Source organism: Capricornis sumatraensis, chromosome 13 (assembly GCF_032405125.1).
Source record: "Capricornis sumatraensis isolate serow.1 chromosome 13, serow.2, whole genome shotgun sequence".
NCBI lineage: Eukaryota > Metazoa > Chordata > Mammalia > Artiodactyla > Bovidae > Capricornis > Capricornis sumatraensis.
This window is the reverse complement of record NC_091081.1, coordinates 60,523,992-60,543,336: the sequence shown is the minus strand read 5'-3', so window position 1 is coordinate 60,543,336 and position 19,345 is coordinate 60,523,992. Positions and strand designations below refer to the sequence as shown.

The 19,345-nt window shown below is 34.5% G+C and overlaps 1 protein-coding gene across 2 annotated transcripts in view; it reads left to right on the top strand.

The window, feature by feature from the left end:
* HBS1L (HBS1 like translational GTPase) overlaps positions 1-19,345 on the top strand; it is an 86,773-nt gene that overhangs the window by 19,723 nt on the left and 47,705 nt on the right. The window contains exon 5 of one of the 2 annotated variants that reach the window (XM_068984887.1): positions 536-2,007. The exons of the other annotated variant lie outside the window; for it this stretch is intronic. Within the exon in view, the coding sequence (XP_068840988.1) occupies positions 536-2,007 (1,472 nt within the window). Of the gene's footprint in view, positions 1-535; positions 2,008-19,345 lie in introns of those variants that run through there. 2 annotated transcript variants of the gene reach the window in all.

Sequence of the window (19,345 nt, the reverse complement as noted above, 5' to 3'; positions counted from 1 at the left end):
ATTAAAATTTTTTTTCATTTTGGAGGGGCACCGGGATTCGCTTTTAACTGACCAATAGTATGAGAATAAGTTTATAATGTGACAACTATATTAATAGGTTACCCTAGATCACAGTAGAAGTTACATGGTATTATTTGTTTACTTGTTTTTAATACATTAAAAATACAGATGAACCTAGTTCTTTGCATTGATTTTTTAGATGTTTTGAATTTGAGAAATTTTGATTATGAATAACTTAAAACCTCACATAAATTTGTAAATGTTAGCACATTTACTAACTTGGTAATTACCTTTGTATATATCAGTGAACAAAGTGTGAAGGTCACATAAGATGGTTAAAGGAAGGTAAAATCCTTTATATTTTTTTGGAATGTTCACTTTTTATTAATGATCAAGTATCACTTTATTCATGTCATGATCAAAAGAAACATCTAGTAATTAAATGCCTCATTTCATGTTTCCTTTTGGTTGCTGTGACTGTCTTCTGCATATGTCAACCTATTCATCTGAAAATTAATGGCTCTTGTAAGGTAAGGAGTCTTATTATCTTCCTCTGAAGTTTCAGCTGATAATGTTCACAGCTCTTGTCCTCAGTCTGCAAACCATTTGGATTGCAGCAGCAAATCCTTTGATTTTTCTGCCCCAGTAGCAAAATATGGATTATATCATAATTCCTCTGTTATACCAAGTCACTATTTACTCCATAAAAAAAAGAAACTTGACAGACCTAAAAGTGAAAAGAAACTAGAATCATGTAAGTTAACAAAAGAGCTGTCCCTAGCTGACCTAATTGATGATATGCCAAGAGATTCTTATAAAAGTCAGCCATCAGTCAGATTACCACCCACAGATAGCGTGGAGAGTCTACCTTCAAAGAGTCTAGATGGTGATTTGTTAAGACCTCATGTTTCTGAGTGTATTTCCAAAGATGATTCTGCCTTCAAAGGCATACCAGATTTAAAATCCTTAATGATAAAAAACATAGCATCTAATAACTCATTATCTATTCAGAATGATTCAGTACCTGATTTGCAAAACATTCCAGTACAGAACAGTTTAGGAAGTTTAAATAATCCTTTGCTCTTAACCAACTCATTGGAAAATATGGCTCTTGATAATTTAAATGCTAGTAAAATGACTGAAGTTGGAATTGTTTCTTCAGTTGAACAAAGCAACAAGAATTGCATATTAAAGAATGACAACTTGCAGTTTTCTCAGTGTGAAAGTCCATCTCTAGCTGAACGGTTTCAAGAACACAAGAAAAACAATCCAAGCCAGTGCTTTACTTTACCTGATTTTTGTCACCAGCCATCTGCCAGTTTCACAGATCTCAGTTTGGGATCTTTTCCCTTGTCACAACTAGCAAATCGGTATCAGTCTTCAACTGGAGTATCAGAGTTAACAGGATCTCTATCATCTTTGGCATTTTGTAAAGCTTCTCCGACAAGAGACCTTGAGAATTTGTCACTTTCTGATTTGATTGCAGAAACGATTGATATAGACAACCCTCAGATTAGGAAAGATTCCTGTATGCTCAGTTTATCTGAAATGAGGTCACCTGGAATAGACTTGAATATTGATCTTAGTGTCCTCATAAAAGCCCCAGATTTTGTTTCCAAACCTGTAGTAGACGAATCAGTTGCTCTAATACCAGAAACTAAAGTTCTAAGTTCAAAATTAGGGAAAAATTCCAATTCTGCTAAGGATAATAAGAAAAACAGTAAAAGCTCCCTGCCTAGGAAACCGCCTTTTTCTCTCTCTTGGACCAAGGCCCTTGCTGCCAGACCTTCAGCTTTCGCTTCAACCCTGTGTCTTCGTTACCCATTGAAAAGCTGCAAGCGACGCACCTTTGATCTCTATAAGGCTTTTCTTTATAGTAGACAAGTTCAAGATGTAAAAGACAAAGAAATAAGTCCTCTTATAGCAATAACACCATTTGACTTCAAATCAGCATCTCCTGATGACATTGTGAAAGCTAATCAAAAGAAGGCTTTTACTAGAGAATAGCAACAAAAAGAAAACTTGCTAACTGTTGTAGAGCTTTTTATTTTAAATTAATTTAATTTTAAGCTTTTATAGGGTTACTTTATATTATGGGATTTAAGTTGTGATTTTATATTAAAATTGTCTTAAGTCAGTTGATAAATTTAGTTGATATATGCTTTTGCACTGAAATTTCTTTTTACTATATCTTCTTTTAGTGATAACTGGCTTTAAGTTGATAGCCTGTAATAGGTGTATGTTTACAAAGTGCTTATGGTAACTTGATATTGTGAAATCAAACCTCAGCTATTTTTGTTTAAAGCATTCAGCTTTGAAAGTTTTAATGATGAGACATTTTCTTTTATAAAGTATTTTTGTGCTTTGTTCTTAAATGAAAATGCTGCCACTTGGGATTAGTATAGTTTAGTGATGAAGATTTTTCTTGTGATATATGGCATAGCATAGCCAAGACAGTATTATATTTTGAAATATTAATGAAATCATTCCAAGTTTCATTATTTTTCTGCCAGTAAATACTAAAACTTTTCTATTAGAATTCTTAAAATTCCTAACTTTTAAGAATACTGTTAGGTTGTTGAAATACATTTTTTCATGATAATAAAATATAAATCCTTTTAAGGGACCATGTACATATTGAAGATGGATTAATACATAATTTATTTTTATACATTTGCAAAACCATTTGTCCTAAATGAACACTTTAAAATAAATATGTAGAAAGTCTTTTCAAGTATGGTTGCATGTTCCTTGAGTAATTTTACCAGATCTCTTTCATTTTTTTTTTCTTTTTACTATAAGTAATGAAATGTGGAGTTTTCCTCTTTGCTACTGATGGCTCTGTGTGCTATAATGACAAAGTTTCAGCAGTAGTCGAGCTACTAAGATCTCTTCTACTGAGTAGAACAAGTAGGTAATTCATCTCTTAAAGCAGTCTCCTCAACTAGCAGTCAGAATCACTGGGGAAATTTTTTTGAAAACATAGCTATTGTGACTTCACTCCAGACATGGCGAGTCATTTCTGAGGGATGACATTTGGAAATGTGTATTTTCAGGATGGTCCCCAGTTAATTCTGATGGGTTACTTCTACTTGAGAATCGCTCCCTTAAAGAAATCAGTAGAATGAAAGGAGTTACTAATACTAGGAATAACACCTGGCCAACTTGAATTTTTAATTTGTATTTTCTAGTAATTAGGAATACCAAGGAATATTGCTGATTAGAAATTAGCACCTTTTTTGTTAGAAGATAATGTTATTAGTTATTTCTTGTAGGAAAAAAGTAGTCTATAAAATGTTGTTTCTTAATGAGAACAAAATAGCTATATTTTCCCAGTAAAAAATATTTTTCTCTGACTACTACTTTAGTCTGCATTTGATAATTTTTTAAAATATTTCTTGTTTCTGTTTATTTTCAGAATGACATCCCAATATCCTAATATTTTTAGTTGTATATGATGTTTTTATATCCAGTGTTTTCGTGGGAAAGCTTAAGCCAGCCTTATGTCCTTGTTGTTCTTGACTAAACACTGTGACATTTTCACTTTTTGTTTCTAACTGCAGATTTCAGTGCGTATCCTACTGATGCTTAGATCATATAAATTACAAGTTATATATTGTGATCACTTTTGAAGTTTAAATTACCCAACTGCTGATTTTGTTTTTCTAGTCTTGAACTTCAATTGGCTATTTTAGTTATTTTGAACTAGTAGTCTATGACTCATCAACTAGATTTATATACTGTGGGCAGTCTCCAGTTTAGAAGTGAATTGTCTTCTAAGTGTTTGTTTAGAACTGACAATAATTCTTGATAGATTAAATGCTGCCCAAGTGGTCCCCTTGCACATAAATCCACAAATACATATTTAATCCATATTGAAATCAAACAGCGTTACTGTTGTATTATCTTTTATAACAAGCTAATTTTCGAGTGGAAATACAGTACTTTTAAAGCCATACAGCAGATCTTGTAGAGTGAACTAGATCTCCCTTTGCTGGATGATCCGGATTGTGACTTCTATTTATGATGTTATGATTTTAGGGGAAAAATAGTCTATATTACAAGGTGATCGGGAAGGTAACAATTTTTAAATAGGTCTCTGTATTTCTGTTGTGATGGCTACTGGCGCATACCTGACAGGCACTTGCCCCATTGACTAAGAAAGTGTCACAGTCTCTGAGATTCAGAGAGTGGAACCAGGAAGACCCACTGTCCTTTCTGCCTTTGGCCATTGGCCTTTGGTAAAGAGACCCCGTGGACTGTAGCCTACCAGACTTCTCCGTCCATGGGATTTTCCAGGCAAGAATACTGGAGTGGGGTGCCATTTCCTTCTCCGGGGGGTAGAGAGACTAGTGCCTGCTTACTCATGGATATTTTCCTGGTGAGGACAGTTGCTTGCACTAAGTGCATCTTCTGCACCAGCTACTGTTTATTGATTGACTGCTGTCTTGGTAGCTCAGGTATGCTAAGTGTTTTTGGTCTATTTTCCAGTTCAGATGTCGACCTTGAAGTGCGAGCCATTTTTATTTGTGTTATGCTCAAATATTAATAGTATACCTTAAGAATAGAAATAATGTTGTAATTATATTCTAAATGATACAAAATACAAGATATTTAAAATGACCATTTTTCCTCTTCACTTTTTTGGATTTTTTAAAAAAGCTGTTGTTCACAGATGTTTTTCTGTCTTGCATTTGGTTGGTCTTTTTGGTTATGGTTCTTCCCATTAATTGCAAAGAACAAGGTATCACTTCTGTACAGAACACTTTGCTTATCATTTCTTTTTCAGTTGTTCTTTTTCCTATTTCCTAGTTACTGAACTGGTATTCTAACCTCTCCTCTTCCCCGCCCCCCTGCCTTAGCTTTGAATCTTTCTTTCTTGAACTTTTCTTTCTGCCTTTTCCCCCCTCATATAAATAGTAATAACTGTTCCCAGTGTACTGTATTTAATTTCTTGTGGTCAGTGGGAGGTCATACAACTAATTGCCATACCAAGGGTAAAACTAGTCTGGTGCTTTTAAATATGTGGACCATTGCAAATTAGCAAGTACACAGTTATATATTGAGGAATAACTGTGTATCAAGTTTCTGTTTGGTGTTCATACAAGTGTATATTTACTTGTAAAATCAGTTTAGTAGTAGCGTAGAAATTGTTTTCTGTTACTTTTATAAATGAAGGTAATGCTGACTAGATAGGGATGGATTGATACAAATCCTTTATTAATTTTCTTTTGTAATTATATAAAGCTCAGTGTATGCAGTTGTATATTGTAATTTTAATTTCTAAGATGCAAAAGATTTGTCACATTTTGAATGTATGTATACATTTTTGTAAAAGCCACATCGGAATAAATTATAATTCTGGGATTTTCTAAAATCAGGTGTGAAAACATCACAATTTATCCATTAAGATTTTTAATATAAGCTTAATATTTCAGAGTGATATTTTAATAATTTATCATAAAGGTTTCTGTAAACAAGTTGAAAAATGCACTACCTGGTTGTGTAGACTTTCTTTGAAGCTATTTGTCATTCAGAATTCTTATTTTCCAAAAGGTAGAATTTATATTTTTACTTTTGAGGACTCACATAGAAACGTTCTTAAAGTATAGATTATGGTGAATATGGATAATATAATTGCAAAGATGGCAGTGGAAAATAAAACATTTGATAAAGTACACATTTCTGATGTTGACATGCCTGGTTTATATGACTTAAAGGAAAGCATCCTTCTAGTTATAAGACATAGCTGCAGATGGTCAAAGATGTGATTCTCAAATGGGATGGGAGAATGGGTACTTAAACACATTGTTATGTTTATTACAGTGTGTATGGGATGCATGACATTACACTCTCCGAAGCTGACATCTTTATCTTCCTGATCCAAGCTGCGACCCCCTCCTGTTTCCTCTCTTTATTAGCAATATCAGCATCTTCCCAGTTGCTCAAGCCAGAAACCTAGGTAGCATCATCGTTGATTTTGTTCCCTCATTTACTTCTTATAATTGATTATTGTTGTTTAGTTGCTAAATTGTGTCCAACTCTTTTGTGACCCCATGGACTGTATAGCCTGCCAGGCTCTTCTGTCCATGGGATTTTCCAGGCAAGAATACTGGAGTGGGTTGCCATTTCCTTTTCTGGGGGATTTTCCCGACCCAGAGATCGAATCCAAGTCTCCTGCCTTACCAGGCAGATTCTTTACCACTGAGGCCCCTGAGAAGCCCTGTAATTGATTCCAGTCCTATTATTTCTTCTTTTTGCCAAGTCACTTCAGTCGTGTCCAACTCTGTGTGACCCCATAGACAGCAGCCCACCAGGCTCCCCTGTCCCTGGGATTCTCCAGGCAAGAACACCGGAGTGGGTTGCCATTTCCTTCTCCAATGCATGAAAGTGAAAAGTGAAAGTGAAGTGGCTCAGTCATGTCTGATTCTTAGCGACCCCATGGACTGCAGCCCACCAGGTTCCTCCGTCCATGGGATTTTCCAGGCAAGAGTACTGGAGTGGGGTGCCATCGCCTTCTTCTTTATGAATAAGGAATTACATGTGTGTACGTATACAGTTGATTGTTCATGTTTGTGGTAGTTATATTTTATAAAGTCATAAATGAGTGAACACTGAATGAAATAGGCAGACACTGACTTTGCAAAAACTGAACCATTGCTCCCATAAGACATACAAGGTTAGGTTCCTATGATCTTCTGGTCACAACATTTTTGTCAAACAGTCAATACATGACCTTGTTTTATGTATGTTTAAAGACACTTTATTTAATATATATTATTGATTCATTGAAATTGAACTCATAGCCAGTAGCACTATAACTTAATGCCTAACACTAACATTATCTACTATGCATCTTTTTAATTTGTAAGGTGCGTCACAGCTGCTTTGTGCTTAACACTAGACAGTGCTTCAGACTACTCTTGGGGACCATTTTAAACAGCAAAATCACCAACTAATATTACAGGGTGAACAATGTGGCATTCAAGAGGTCATGAAAAAGGATGCTGCTTTATGAGAGTTGAAACAAGAAGGCAGAATGCATCTTATTTGACCTCAGTTGGCAACATACATGTTGGGCTACTAAAATTTTTTACTGTTCTACACTGTCCACAAGAGACTGCAAAGTGCTGAAAGTCGTGGTTTTTAGTGACTAGCTGAATCCATGAATATGGAATCCTCAAGTACAGATTGATTGTCCATTTTTTAATCCATTTTCTTTGTTCTTATTACTGCTTTTTCTCTTAAAGACTATTAGCTTTGGGCGGAATTCCTAAAATATTTAACTGGCTTTTTTACTTTCTCTCAGACACTTTCTACAATACAGGTAGAGTGAGTTTTCCAAAATGTAGTTCTGATTTTCTGTTGCCCTGTTTAAACCCTTCATTTTATTATAAGACCTTTTGTCATCTGGTTTCTCTTTGTGTTACTCACTACCCAAATCCACCCAAGAACACCTACCTTAGTTTCCTCTGCTTCTGTAGTGCTTTGCCCTTTCCCCTCCATTTCTCCTCCTGGTAATTAGATCTTGAGGCTGTAGTTTATGTATCACTTTACTCCTAATCCTGGGATAGGGGAACCGTCTTGTGTACCTGTAATTCACTGTATTCCTTTTTATTGCCACCTCATGTAAAATCATAACCTCTGCCATACATTTAGCCCCTTTTTCTGGTAAGCCTGCCTTATTGTTCCTCACAACCCTTACATCGTCTGTCATTGTGTGTGCACACAGTTTTAGTTCCCTCCTCTTCTTTGTAATCCCCCTAATCTCCCCCCCACAACCGTGCAACTTCTATGAATGTAAGGTCTTTATTGCTATATTCCCAGCTTAGAATATATCTGGCACATACATGTAGGAAAGAATTTAAAGTAAAAAGTGAATTTCACTCTTAAATACTGTTCCACATCTTATTCCCTAGAGGAAGCTGTAAAGCAAATCTGTAAAAAAAAGTTTTATATTTCTCTGGAAACTATTTTTGTGTTAGACATATCAGATTTGTATACATAACATTATACAAATGGGAGGATACTGTAACACTTCAATATCTGTATCACTTCGCATTCTAAGTATATTGCAGGTTTTTCCTTACCAGCATATAGACATCAATCTCATTCTTTTTAAAAGCCACCTAGAATTCCATATTAAATAGCCCATGTTAACATTTTAACTTATTATTACTACTGACTCCTGAATTAACATCCTGTGTTTCTACTGATTGATTTTCTAGGCCCATAAGTATGTACTTTAAAATTTTTGATAGATATTGTCTAATTGTCCTTAATAGAACCTGTGCTAATTTCCTTCCCACACGTTTATGAGTGCATTTTGTTCAAATTCTCACAGATAGGATTATTGCTCTTTTGGGTATTATGCCAACCTGATAATTGGAAAGTATTCTTATCATTTGTTTATATGTCTTAAATGAGTGAAACTGACTACTTTGTCACATGTTTGAATCTATTTGTATTTCTTAGAACTACCTGTTCCTAATCTTTGACGATTTTTCTGCTGGCTCTCCTTCATAATGACTTCTAGGAATATATGTGTGTGTGTATTTAATGTATTTGATTTTTATATTTAAATTCTAAGAAAATTAATCCTTTTGTTATGTGCATGGAAAATATTTTTTCTTTGTCATCTTTTAGATCATTTATAAGACAAATTGTTGATTTTATATATATAAATATTAAAGCTTTGTATTAAAAGTTTCTAATTCATATTAAAATTTATAAAGTAAATTAATAAAATATATTAAAATAAACAATAATTTGATATTCATAAAATGAATATTTAATACTAATAATAAAGTATATTAAAAAGTAAATTTAATAAAGTACATTAAAAGTAAATTTAATAAAGTATATTAAAGTTTACTAATCTTTTAATGGGTTTTTGTTTGAAAGTTCTACTTTACTACAAGATAATTTTAAAAAATTGCGTCTTCTCTGTGTTTAGCAGATTCTCTTTTTTAAAAAAAACATTTGAGTGTTTGATTTAGCTGCTACAGGGGGTAAGGAAGAAACACAGTTTCCAACATTTTTTCTTTTTCGATAGCTCAGTTTTTCACAGTTACTTTTTGTTGTATTACATGTCCTTTTTCTTTTTTAACCTGATTTGAAATGCCATCTTTGATGTATGCTAAATTTTCCTCTCTCCATCTGTCTTGCATTTTTTGAGACTCTGTGCTGTTCTATTTTTTTGTCTTGTTCTGGGCCAGTATCAAATTTTCAATTACTGTAGCTTTATGTTACTGTTAATTTTTAAATGTCTTATAGCCTGTCTTGTTTTTTTAGTCGTCTTTTTCATTTAGTGTTGTTCACTTGCTAAGTCGTGTCCGACTCTTTGTCACCCCATGGATTGCAGCATGCCAGGCTTCCCCGTCCATCACCATCTCCCAGAGTTTGCTTAAACTCATGTCCATTGAATCAGTGATGCCATCCAACCATTTCATCCTCTGTTGTCCCCTTCTCCTCCTGCCTTCAGTCTTTTCCAGCATCAGGGTCTTTTCCAGTGAATTGGCTTTTCATGTCATGTAGCCAAAGTATTGGAGATAACCTCAACATCGGTCCTTCCAATAAATATTCAAGGTTGATTTCTTTTAGGATTGACTGGTTTAGTCTCCTTGCTGTCCAAGGAACTCTTGAGAGTCTTTTCCAGCACCACAGTTCGAAGACATCAATTCTTGGGTGCTCAGTCTTCTTCATGGTCCAACTTTCATATCGGCACATGACTCCTGGAGAGACCATACCTTTTTCACCATATGGACCTCTATTGGCAAAGTGAAGTCTCTGCTTTTTAATACATTGTCTTGGTTTGTTATAGCTTTTCTTCCAAGGAGCAAGTGTCTTTTAATTTCATGGCCACAGTCACCATCTGCAGTGATTTTGGAGCCCAAGAAAATAAAGTCTGTCCCAGTTTCCATTTTTTCCCCATCTATTTGCCAAAAAGTGATTGGACTAGGTGCTGTGATATTCCTTTTTTCAATGTTGACTTATAAAAGCCAGCTTTTTCACTCTCCTTTTTCACCTTCATTAAGAGGCTCTTTAGTTCCTCTTTGCTTTCTGCCATAGGGTACTATCATCTCCATATCTGAGGTTGCTGAAATTTCTCCCAGCAATCTTGATTCCAGCTTGTGATTCATCCAGCCTGGCATTCCACATGATGTACTTAGCATAGGAGTTAAATAAGGGTGACAATATAGAGCCTTAACATACTCCTTTCCCAATTTTGAACCAGTCAATTATTTCATGTCCAGTTCCAACTGTTGCCCCTTGACCTGCATACAGGAGGCAGGTAAAGTGGTCTGGTATTCCCATCTCTTTAAGAATTTTCCATAGTTTATTGTGATCCACATAGTCAAAGGTGAGAAAAAAATAAACTGTCTTCATTAGGCAGTAAACATTACATTATTAAACGGAGTTTCTAGTATTGGCCTAGTCTTGTAATATTGGAGCATTCCTGTTTGGTCATGGTATATATATATTTTTTAGTGGAATGGATTTTATTTGAAAATATTTTATTTAAAATTGTTTTGTCTATTCATCAGTTCAGTTGCTAAGGCGTGTCCGACTCTTTGCGACCCCATGAATCGCAGCACGCCAGGCCTCCCTGTCCATCACCAACTCCTGGATTTCACTCAGATTCACGTTCATCGAGTCCGTGATGCCATCCAGCCATCTCATCCTCTGTCGTCCCCTTCTCCTCCTGCCCCCAATCCCTCCCAGCATCAGGGTCTTTTCCAATGGTTCAACTCTTTGCATGAGGTGGCCAAAGTACTGGAGTTTCAGCTTTAGCATCATTCCTTCAAAGAAATCCCAGGGCTGATCTCCTTCAGAATGGACTGGTTGGATCTCCTTGCAGTCCAAGGGACTCTCAAGAGTCTTCTCCAACACCACAGTTCAAAAGCATCAATTCTTCAGCGCTCAGCCTTCTTCACAGTCCAACTCTCACATCCATACATGACTACTGGAAAATTGTCTATTCATAAAATTATACAATTGTACGTATGTGTTTGTCATGTTTTGGTTTCTCTTGTGATAGTTTTTTAGAGAATTTAGAATTTTCTTTATTATAATTTGAAGGTCAGTGAAATTTGTTTTATGATAGAAAATTATCTTTCTCAATATTCTAAGGTCAGCTTGGGAAGTTTTAATTTTCTGAGTAAATGATCTATTTCATCTGGTTGACAGATGATTTTGTTTTGCATTGTGGCAAACATTGTCTAGTAGTAGTAGTAGTGTGAAATGTCAAACAGAGAATAATGTATCAAGTACTTATAAACTTGCCATTTAGATTCAACAGAAGATAGCATTTTGCATTACACATTTCTGGTATTTGTTTGTCTTTGTTTTAAGAAATATATTGTTAGATTGAAATCCGAGTTCTGCACTTTTCTTATTTCTCCCTACTCCCTTGAAGTTGAAATGCATTGTTCCCATTCTCTCTTTCTTAACTTTTGTCTCTGTAGCTACTGTTTTTCTTATGAAAACTGTATTTGCTGTAACATGTGGATTCTTTTAGTTACTATTTTCTGTATTCTTTCAGAGCTATTGTTATTTTCTGGATAATCCCCATTTTAATTTTGATTTTCTTTTCAAGTCAAGAATCGAAGTGTTCTTTTTTTCTTAAATCCCAGTTTGCTGTGGGATTTTTATTTGCTATTTTTGTTATAATTTTTGATTTCATTGTGCTTTCATCAGAGAATGTGGTTGGTACATTTTACTTTTTGAAGTTTATTCAGTTTTTCTTTGTTGTCCAATGTACTTTTATAGTTATTTCATAGGTTAATGTCAGTAATATAAATTCTGTCTGACTAATCCAAAGTATATTTGTTACTTTTCAAATTTTACAGAATAATTACATGTTACCATTTTAAAAAATTTTGTCAACTTTAAACAGTATGTTTGTGCTGATGTCTTATGAAAGATGAAGAAATTGACACACATACTTCACCTCCTCTTTCTTATAATTTTTATTAATATTTTAAGTTTTTAGGGGAAGTATTTATCTTTATACCTCTTTTTTAAACCTTATTAACTGAATTACTGACTTTAATCAGTTCTTTGATGAGTCCTCACTTTAAAAGTTGAGCTCATCAGAGTTACACTTTTTCATACTTGACCTCTTCTTTCCCTTTATCTCCTGATGATTTTAGTCATATTATTCAATGTAGTGCCAAAAATTTTAACACTTTCCTTAGATTTTGTACTCAATTTTTCCTTAGTTTTTAACCAACTGTAGTTATATTAAGCTTGATTGGTTTCTCGTGATTAGGCCTCTATTATTACTTGTTTGACATCTTTTCCATCTCTCACCTTCCCCTCCCCCCAAAATATACATTTGAAATTTTCCCTAAGTTGTTGAATATATAAAAATGATTCTGTGACCTATATCTGCATTAAAATAATAATCCTTGGCTTGTCTTTTTTTTCTGGAGGGTCTTGCAGACATTGCTCTACAGTTTTCTATCATATATACTTCTAGCATGGCTTTTTAAATTTCTGAAAGTAGTTGTATTTTTTGTTTGTTTTGATTTTTTCAATCTGTATTTCTTGTAAGCTCGGCTGGCTTCTTTTTCACTTTTTTCTTCTGTTTTTTTTTTAAATCTTTTATTGTGTGTTTGTGTGTGTGTGTGTGTGAAGGGAGGGTATGGTTTTTGAGGGGAAAATGAGATAGAAACATCTTTACTTTGTCTTCTTAACTGGATATATTTTTCCAGCAAACCCACTCCAGTATTCTTGCCTGGGAAATCCCATAGACAGAGGAGCCTGGTGCGCTACAGTCCATGGGGTCTCAGAAGAGTCAGACTTAGGAACAAAATAACAACAGTCTTCCCAGCAACACTTGATTAGATTAAATGCCCCAAATAGCGGTGAAGCTAGATAACCTGAGACGTTTGTGAATAATTTCTTTTCGGGGATGTGGTACTACAGACTTTGTTCCAAAACCTTAGATGCTCAGGTATATAATAATTCCCCTGACTATAGTATCCTGTCTCTGTGGTAACATACCACTGAAGTCTAGGAGAAAGCTTTTTTAATTGCGCTTATTTGGGAGCATACACACACACACGTGTTTTGGCTGCACTGGGCCCTCTGAGGTGTGTGGGCCTTTGTTGCGCACACCGGGCCTTCTCCAGCTGCAGCACTTGAGCTCTGCCGTGCTCGGGCTCAGTGGTTGTAGCACTGAGTATGATGGGCTTAGTTGCCCAATCAGGGATCAAACCCACATCCCTTGCATTGGGAGGTGGATTCTTAACCACTCTACTAAAAGGGAAATCCCTCAGTGTATTTGTATTCTTAGAATTTTGGAATGAGAACTTAATGTCTATGTGAAAATTAACCTTTTATCCTGTAATAAGTTAGAACTCTTCAACTTCTAAGGTGATGTATTAAATATTTATGTTTCTCCTTAACTTAGACAACATTTGAGTTCATTTTATAAGCATATGTAATATTGAACCATTATAGCAAGTATAAATAAACCTTAGACTAGCTTAGCACATAGTTTTGCTACACATTTGTATGGGTGAACTGCTAAAGGAGTATATATTTAGGGGTTAAAATCATGGGACAGTCTGTTTTCTGTTGATAGTTTTTTGTCACCTTAAACCTACCAGGAGGGGAGGGATTCACTACCAAAACTATAAAACTAAGTAGCATTTTTTTTTTCCACAAAGAAATCCAGAAATTGAAATGTACATCTTATTATTGTTTGAAAGGAAAATTTTGGGCAGAAGAATCTTACTATTTATGCTCTAAAATTTTATAATTAGTCAACCTTAGAAGAGAAAGTTCTCGACAGAATGAATGCTTCTTTGTAAAATTAAGCATTTGAACTCTTTTGATTGCTGTTGAGGCTTTTTCTAACACTGGGTTTATTTAGATTCTTTTAGAAAAATATTTGATCTAAAAAAAAGTAAACATTAAAGAAAAAGTAGTTGGTCCACAAGTACGGAAGAAGGAGTCACACATAATTTAAATTTAACATTTTAGGGACTTCCCTGGCCAAGCAGTGGTTCAGACTCCACATTTCCACTGCAAGGGCACAGGTTTGATTCCTGGTCACAGATGTAAGAGCCTACGTTCCATGTGGTGTGGCCAAAAAAATACATTTAGCATTTTATATGGTTCTTAGAATTGGTATGTCCATTGCATTAATCATAGCTTTAAGAAAAATCATTGTTTACAAGTGTTGGAGGCTTTGGAGAAATATACTTGAATACTAAAATTTTTCTTGAGTAGAATTGGTTTGCTCATACGGCTTAGAAACCTGTTATGCATAATTTTCCTTTCCCTTTTGAATTTATTCTCATTTTACCTTTCAAGTGAAGTTTTCATTTACAAAATAGAGCCTAATTTTACATGAGGATATAGTTAATTTGCAGGCATTGTTTTGATAGTTTTGTAGTATTAATAGTCTCTTAAATGTCATATAGTGGATATCTACTATAGTGTATACTACTATTTGAATATCTATGAAGTATTATTTGTAACTGTACTCAGATGATGATTATCATAGTCTAGTCTTGCTTCTCAATGGCAAATTGTTCCCTAGAGAAGATTATAAGAAATTAAAGATAAAGCAGAGCTGTAGACACTTGCAATAAGGCCTTTTTTTTTTTTTAAACTTAACTGCACTGTATTTCTTTCTTCAGCATAACCTAAGTAACTAAATAGACATAATAGTGATATTAAATTTTTAGGAGGATATGTAACCTCTTTTTCTCCCTTCTCAGGTCAAATATATTATGAGATTTTTATCCTTGAAGTAAAGATTATGATTAACTTGAAAAGTGTACCTTACAAAGAAAAATTATTAATATAGCATGTTATGAACAGTTCTGAATTTATATGAACTTTTCACTAATGTACTTAAATATATATTTTATTTTGCTTTAATCTTTTCATAGGGAGTTCTATTTGGCTGGAATTTTTTGATTTCCTCTTTTAAGTATATTTTTCTTTGAAAAGTCTTCTCATTAATTTTTCACTGAGTTAATTTTATTGAAGCAGTTAGAAGAATTTTATACTTGCACAGAAAGCTTCAGAACTAATTGGCTTTCTGCTTTAAAATTATGTGGGCTTTTAAAGGAAGTGGTTTATTTCAGTTAAAAAACTTAAGTAGTTCAGAATGTTCTCAGATATGTCTTAAGATTCTCTTTGTGTATACACCTACACTGGAAAAACTGAAGCACTAATTGCTTAATTTAAAAATAATTTGCTTTAGACTCTCAAAACAGCCTGTCTTCTTCGTATAGCCAGTACCATGTAAGAATTGCATGAATGTTAAATAGAGTTTTCTTTTCATCCTAATTACCTTGCTTTTTTTAAACCATAGAAATTATAATCAGATTACGTATATTTGTATATACTTTCTTGTTTCATTCCAAGGCAATTATAAATCCTTTTAAATATTTTTTGGGGTGAAAGAATTGCTAAGTATTTAGCTAGGGATTAGGATGGATTAGAATGGGAACTGATAAATACAGTTCAATTTAGCTAGCATTTATTGCATGTTCATTTTTTGTCAGAAAAATATGGTAGCCATTGGGGACATAGATTTATACCCTAGACTTTTCCCTAGAATTTTATAGTAGCCCCTCAGGAGCTAAGTCTGATTTAATAGAAGCACCAAATATAGCCAAGGTGTTTTCCCTTGGCTATGTGTAAAAGTGTTCTGTTCTGGAAACTACCACTTCTCAAGGGGAGATAGGGGAGTGAATTAATGCATTGAAGGTAAACTTTGTGTCAGGCTTTGTATATATTTTATTTGGTTTTTACAAGAATCTGTGAGGTAGGTGGAAGAAACTGAGGTGCATGTGAAATAAATAATTTGCCATACTTCACAGCTATTAAGAGCAAATTGTAACTCAAATTGAGTTCTTTTGGACTTGGACATCCTTTAAAATTTTTTTTAAATTTTGACTTATTTAAAATTGAAGTATAGTTAATTTACAGTATTGTGTTAGTTGAACACACTTCATTGTTATATACTTGCAACAAGTTTTATATTGTAAACAATCTTGTTTTGTGGTTCTTTGTGTAACTTAAGGATAAAATTAAATCTCTTATTGGGGGAATCAGCTTTATCGTTAGTGAGATACTTCAGAATTATTTTCAACTATTTTTTCTACTATATTACTTAGAGGTTTTGGCATAGCTATATAGAGAATTGGTATCAGTTTTTAAATCCTTGTAAATTAGTGGTCATATAATATGAAGTCCTTTTGTAGTTCATTAAATTTTAAGTCACTGTGTGGTCTTTGATTCCTTACTTAAGCAAACCAACAATTCTGTTTGATTTAAAAATCCTGAAGAATTTTATTTTTTAATAGTTGTTAGCTTAGTGCCATCTTTAAGCAAATGCTCAAATAATAAATGATAGTGTTTATTGAGTAAAACTAGAAAGTCCAAATGAACCAGTGGATGCTTAATCCCTTTATTCAGAATTCAGAACTATTCTTATTTTGATGCATTTACACAGTAATGGTAGGCAAGATTGATGAACACTTCAGTTCAGTTCAGTCGCTCAGTCCGACTCTTTGTGACCCCATGAACTGCAGCAACCCCAGGCCTCCCTGTCCATCACCAACTCCCGGAGTCCACCCAAACCCATGTCCATCAAGTCGATGATGCCATCCAACCATCTCATCCTCTGTCATCCCCTTCTGCTCCTGCCCTCAATCTTTCCCAGCATCAGGGTCTTTTCCAATGAGTCAGCTCTTCGCATCAGGTGGCCAAAGTATTGGAGTTTCAGCTTCAACATCAGTCCTTCCAATGAACACCCAGGACTGATCTCCTTTAGGATGGACTGGTTGGATCTCCTTGCAGTCCCAGGGACTCTCAAGAGAGTCCCAACACCACAGTTCAAAAGCATCAATTCTGTGCTCAGCTTTCTTTATAGTCTAACTCTCACATCCATACATGACCACTGAAAAACACTTACTACACACCAAATATTGTACTAAACTCTTTATACTTATTCATTTATCACATTTAGTGTAGTCAATATTTAATAAATCATGTCAAGTAGGGATTTTCTTTTTTTTTAATTCTTGTGTCACCAGGAGGCTCTGAGGCTGAAAAATGGCTAAACACCTTACCCAGGGCCATAAAACTAGTAAATGGTGGAGCCAAAATTCAGAATAAAATGCTTCTAATATAGTAAAATCCTCTTTTATAGTTTGTGTATGTTTTTCTTCATATAGGAAATATTAGTTCTTTTTTTAAAAAATGGGGCCACTTCATTTTTCAACCCATTTAACTTAATCATGTACTATAGACTTTAAAACTTTTTTTACTTTGGTAAATGCTGTTTTCAATTGTGGTAAAATACAGATAGCATGAAATTTATTCACTGTTTTTAAGCATATAGTTCAGTAGTGTTAAGTATGTTCACATTGTTATGCCATCAGTTTCCAGAACTTTTCCATCTTATAAACAAACTCAGTACTCATTTAACAACTCTACATTTTCCCCTTCTCAAGTCCCTAGCAGCCACTCAGACCTTTGTTGGTATGCCAATAAATTTAGGCTGCATAATATCATAATTTTATCTAACTAAACACCTATTGTAGGACTTGTTTTTCAATGTAATTTTACCAAAAATGCTTCAGTAAACATTTTTGTGTTTTTTTCAATTATTTTATAAAAGGTTTTCTGAGAGTAATATTGCTGAATAAAAAAGGTATAGACAGTTTCTATGCTTTTAGTACATATTGTGAAGTTACTTTCAGGAAGATTATACTAATTTCTTTCATTTAATTGTTAATCATAATAGCATTGATAGCATTATTGTATAAAGGAAGGATTTTATATTCTTATTGATGTTTTCATTCATTAATAGAGTAAGAGAGAGATCATTCCTTTGGTTGGGGGGGCAGAGTTGTGATGAGAGTCATTTTTGTGTCCCTAAAAATTGTATCCATGGTCCATTGTGCAGTTTTATAAGTTGACAGTGTCTAAAATGTCATTTATTCCCTGTTGGCTCAGACGGTAAAGAATCTGCCTGCAATGCAGGAGAGCCGGGTTTGATCCCTGAGTCAGGATTATTCTTGCCTGGAGAATTCGAGAGGAGCCTGGCGGGCTACACTCCATGGGGTCACAAAGAGTTGGACACAACTGAGTGACTAACACTTGCACTTCACTTTCATTCATGAGAAGACAGTACCTAACTTTAGAAGTTCACATGGTGCCAGTGGTAGAGAATCTGCCTGCCAGTGGAGGAGATGCAAGAGACACAGGTACAATCCTTGGTTCGGGAAGATCCCCTGGAGTAGGAAATGGAACTCCATTCCAGTATTCTTGCCTGGAAAGTTCCACAGGTAGAGGAGCCTGGCGGGTCACAGTGCATTGGGCCACAAAGAGTCAGACATGACTGAGCGAGCATGAACTCATAAGTAAAATAACCCATGCAATAAAATTGGCACAGTGTCTGGCACATAGAGAATGCTCAACAAGTGATAATTGAACTTGGTTCAAAGAAATAAAGTGTTTTCTTACTGCTATCTAAGGAACAAGTGCCTTAAAAAGTGATTATATATTAAAGTCTAATTCATTAGGGACTTATATTTATTTCCACTGAGTTTTTTGGTTTTTAAAAATCATTCATGACTTTATGTAAAGCTCTTACTTTTTATGTAAGCCCTTTTGGGGAGATGACTTATCTTCTCTCTTAGCCATTTTTAATAGCCTGATATAAATTCTTCCATGTATTTCTTTATTTTCACATAATCATGTATAAAAATAAACACATATACATAGAGGGATTTTTCATTACTATTATAAAAAAGAAAAGAAGTACTATAATTTTCATTTTCCTTGTAATACACTGTTAACCGGAGTATTTCCAATGTAGTCTTTTGTTGTTGTTGTTGTTGTTTAGTTGCCAAGTCATGTCAGACTCTTGTGACTCCATAGACTGTAGCCCGTCAGGCTTGCTTGTCCTAGGGATTTCCCAGGCAATAATACGAGAGTGGGTTGACATTTCCTTCTCCAGGGTTTCTTCCCTATCCAGGGATCAAACCTGGGTCTCCTGCATCGGCAGGTGGATTCTTTACCACTAAGCCACCAGCGAAGCCCTTCTTTTTGGTAATTACATCATATTCTATGGGATGGCTGTGCTGTCATTTAGTCAGTATATTGCATACTGAAGGATATTAATTTTATTTCCAGTTTTTGTTTCTTTGAACTATTCTGTTTATAGAACATCTGTGTACATATCCTTAAAAACTGGGGTCTTGATTCTATGAGATAGATCCCTATGGTGGAATTGCTGGGTTTAAAGGTATACTGATTGCTTTCCACGATACAGCCTTTGCTATATGAGTGGTGTTATGGTTCA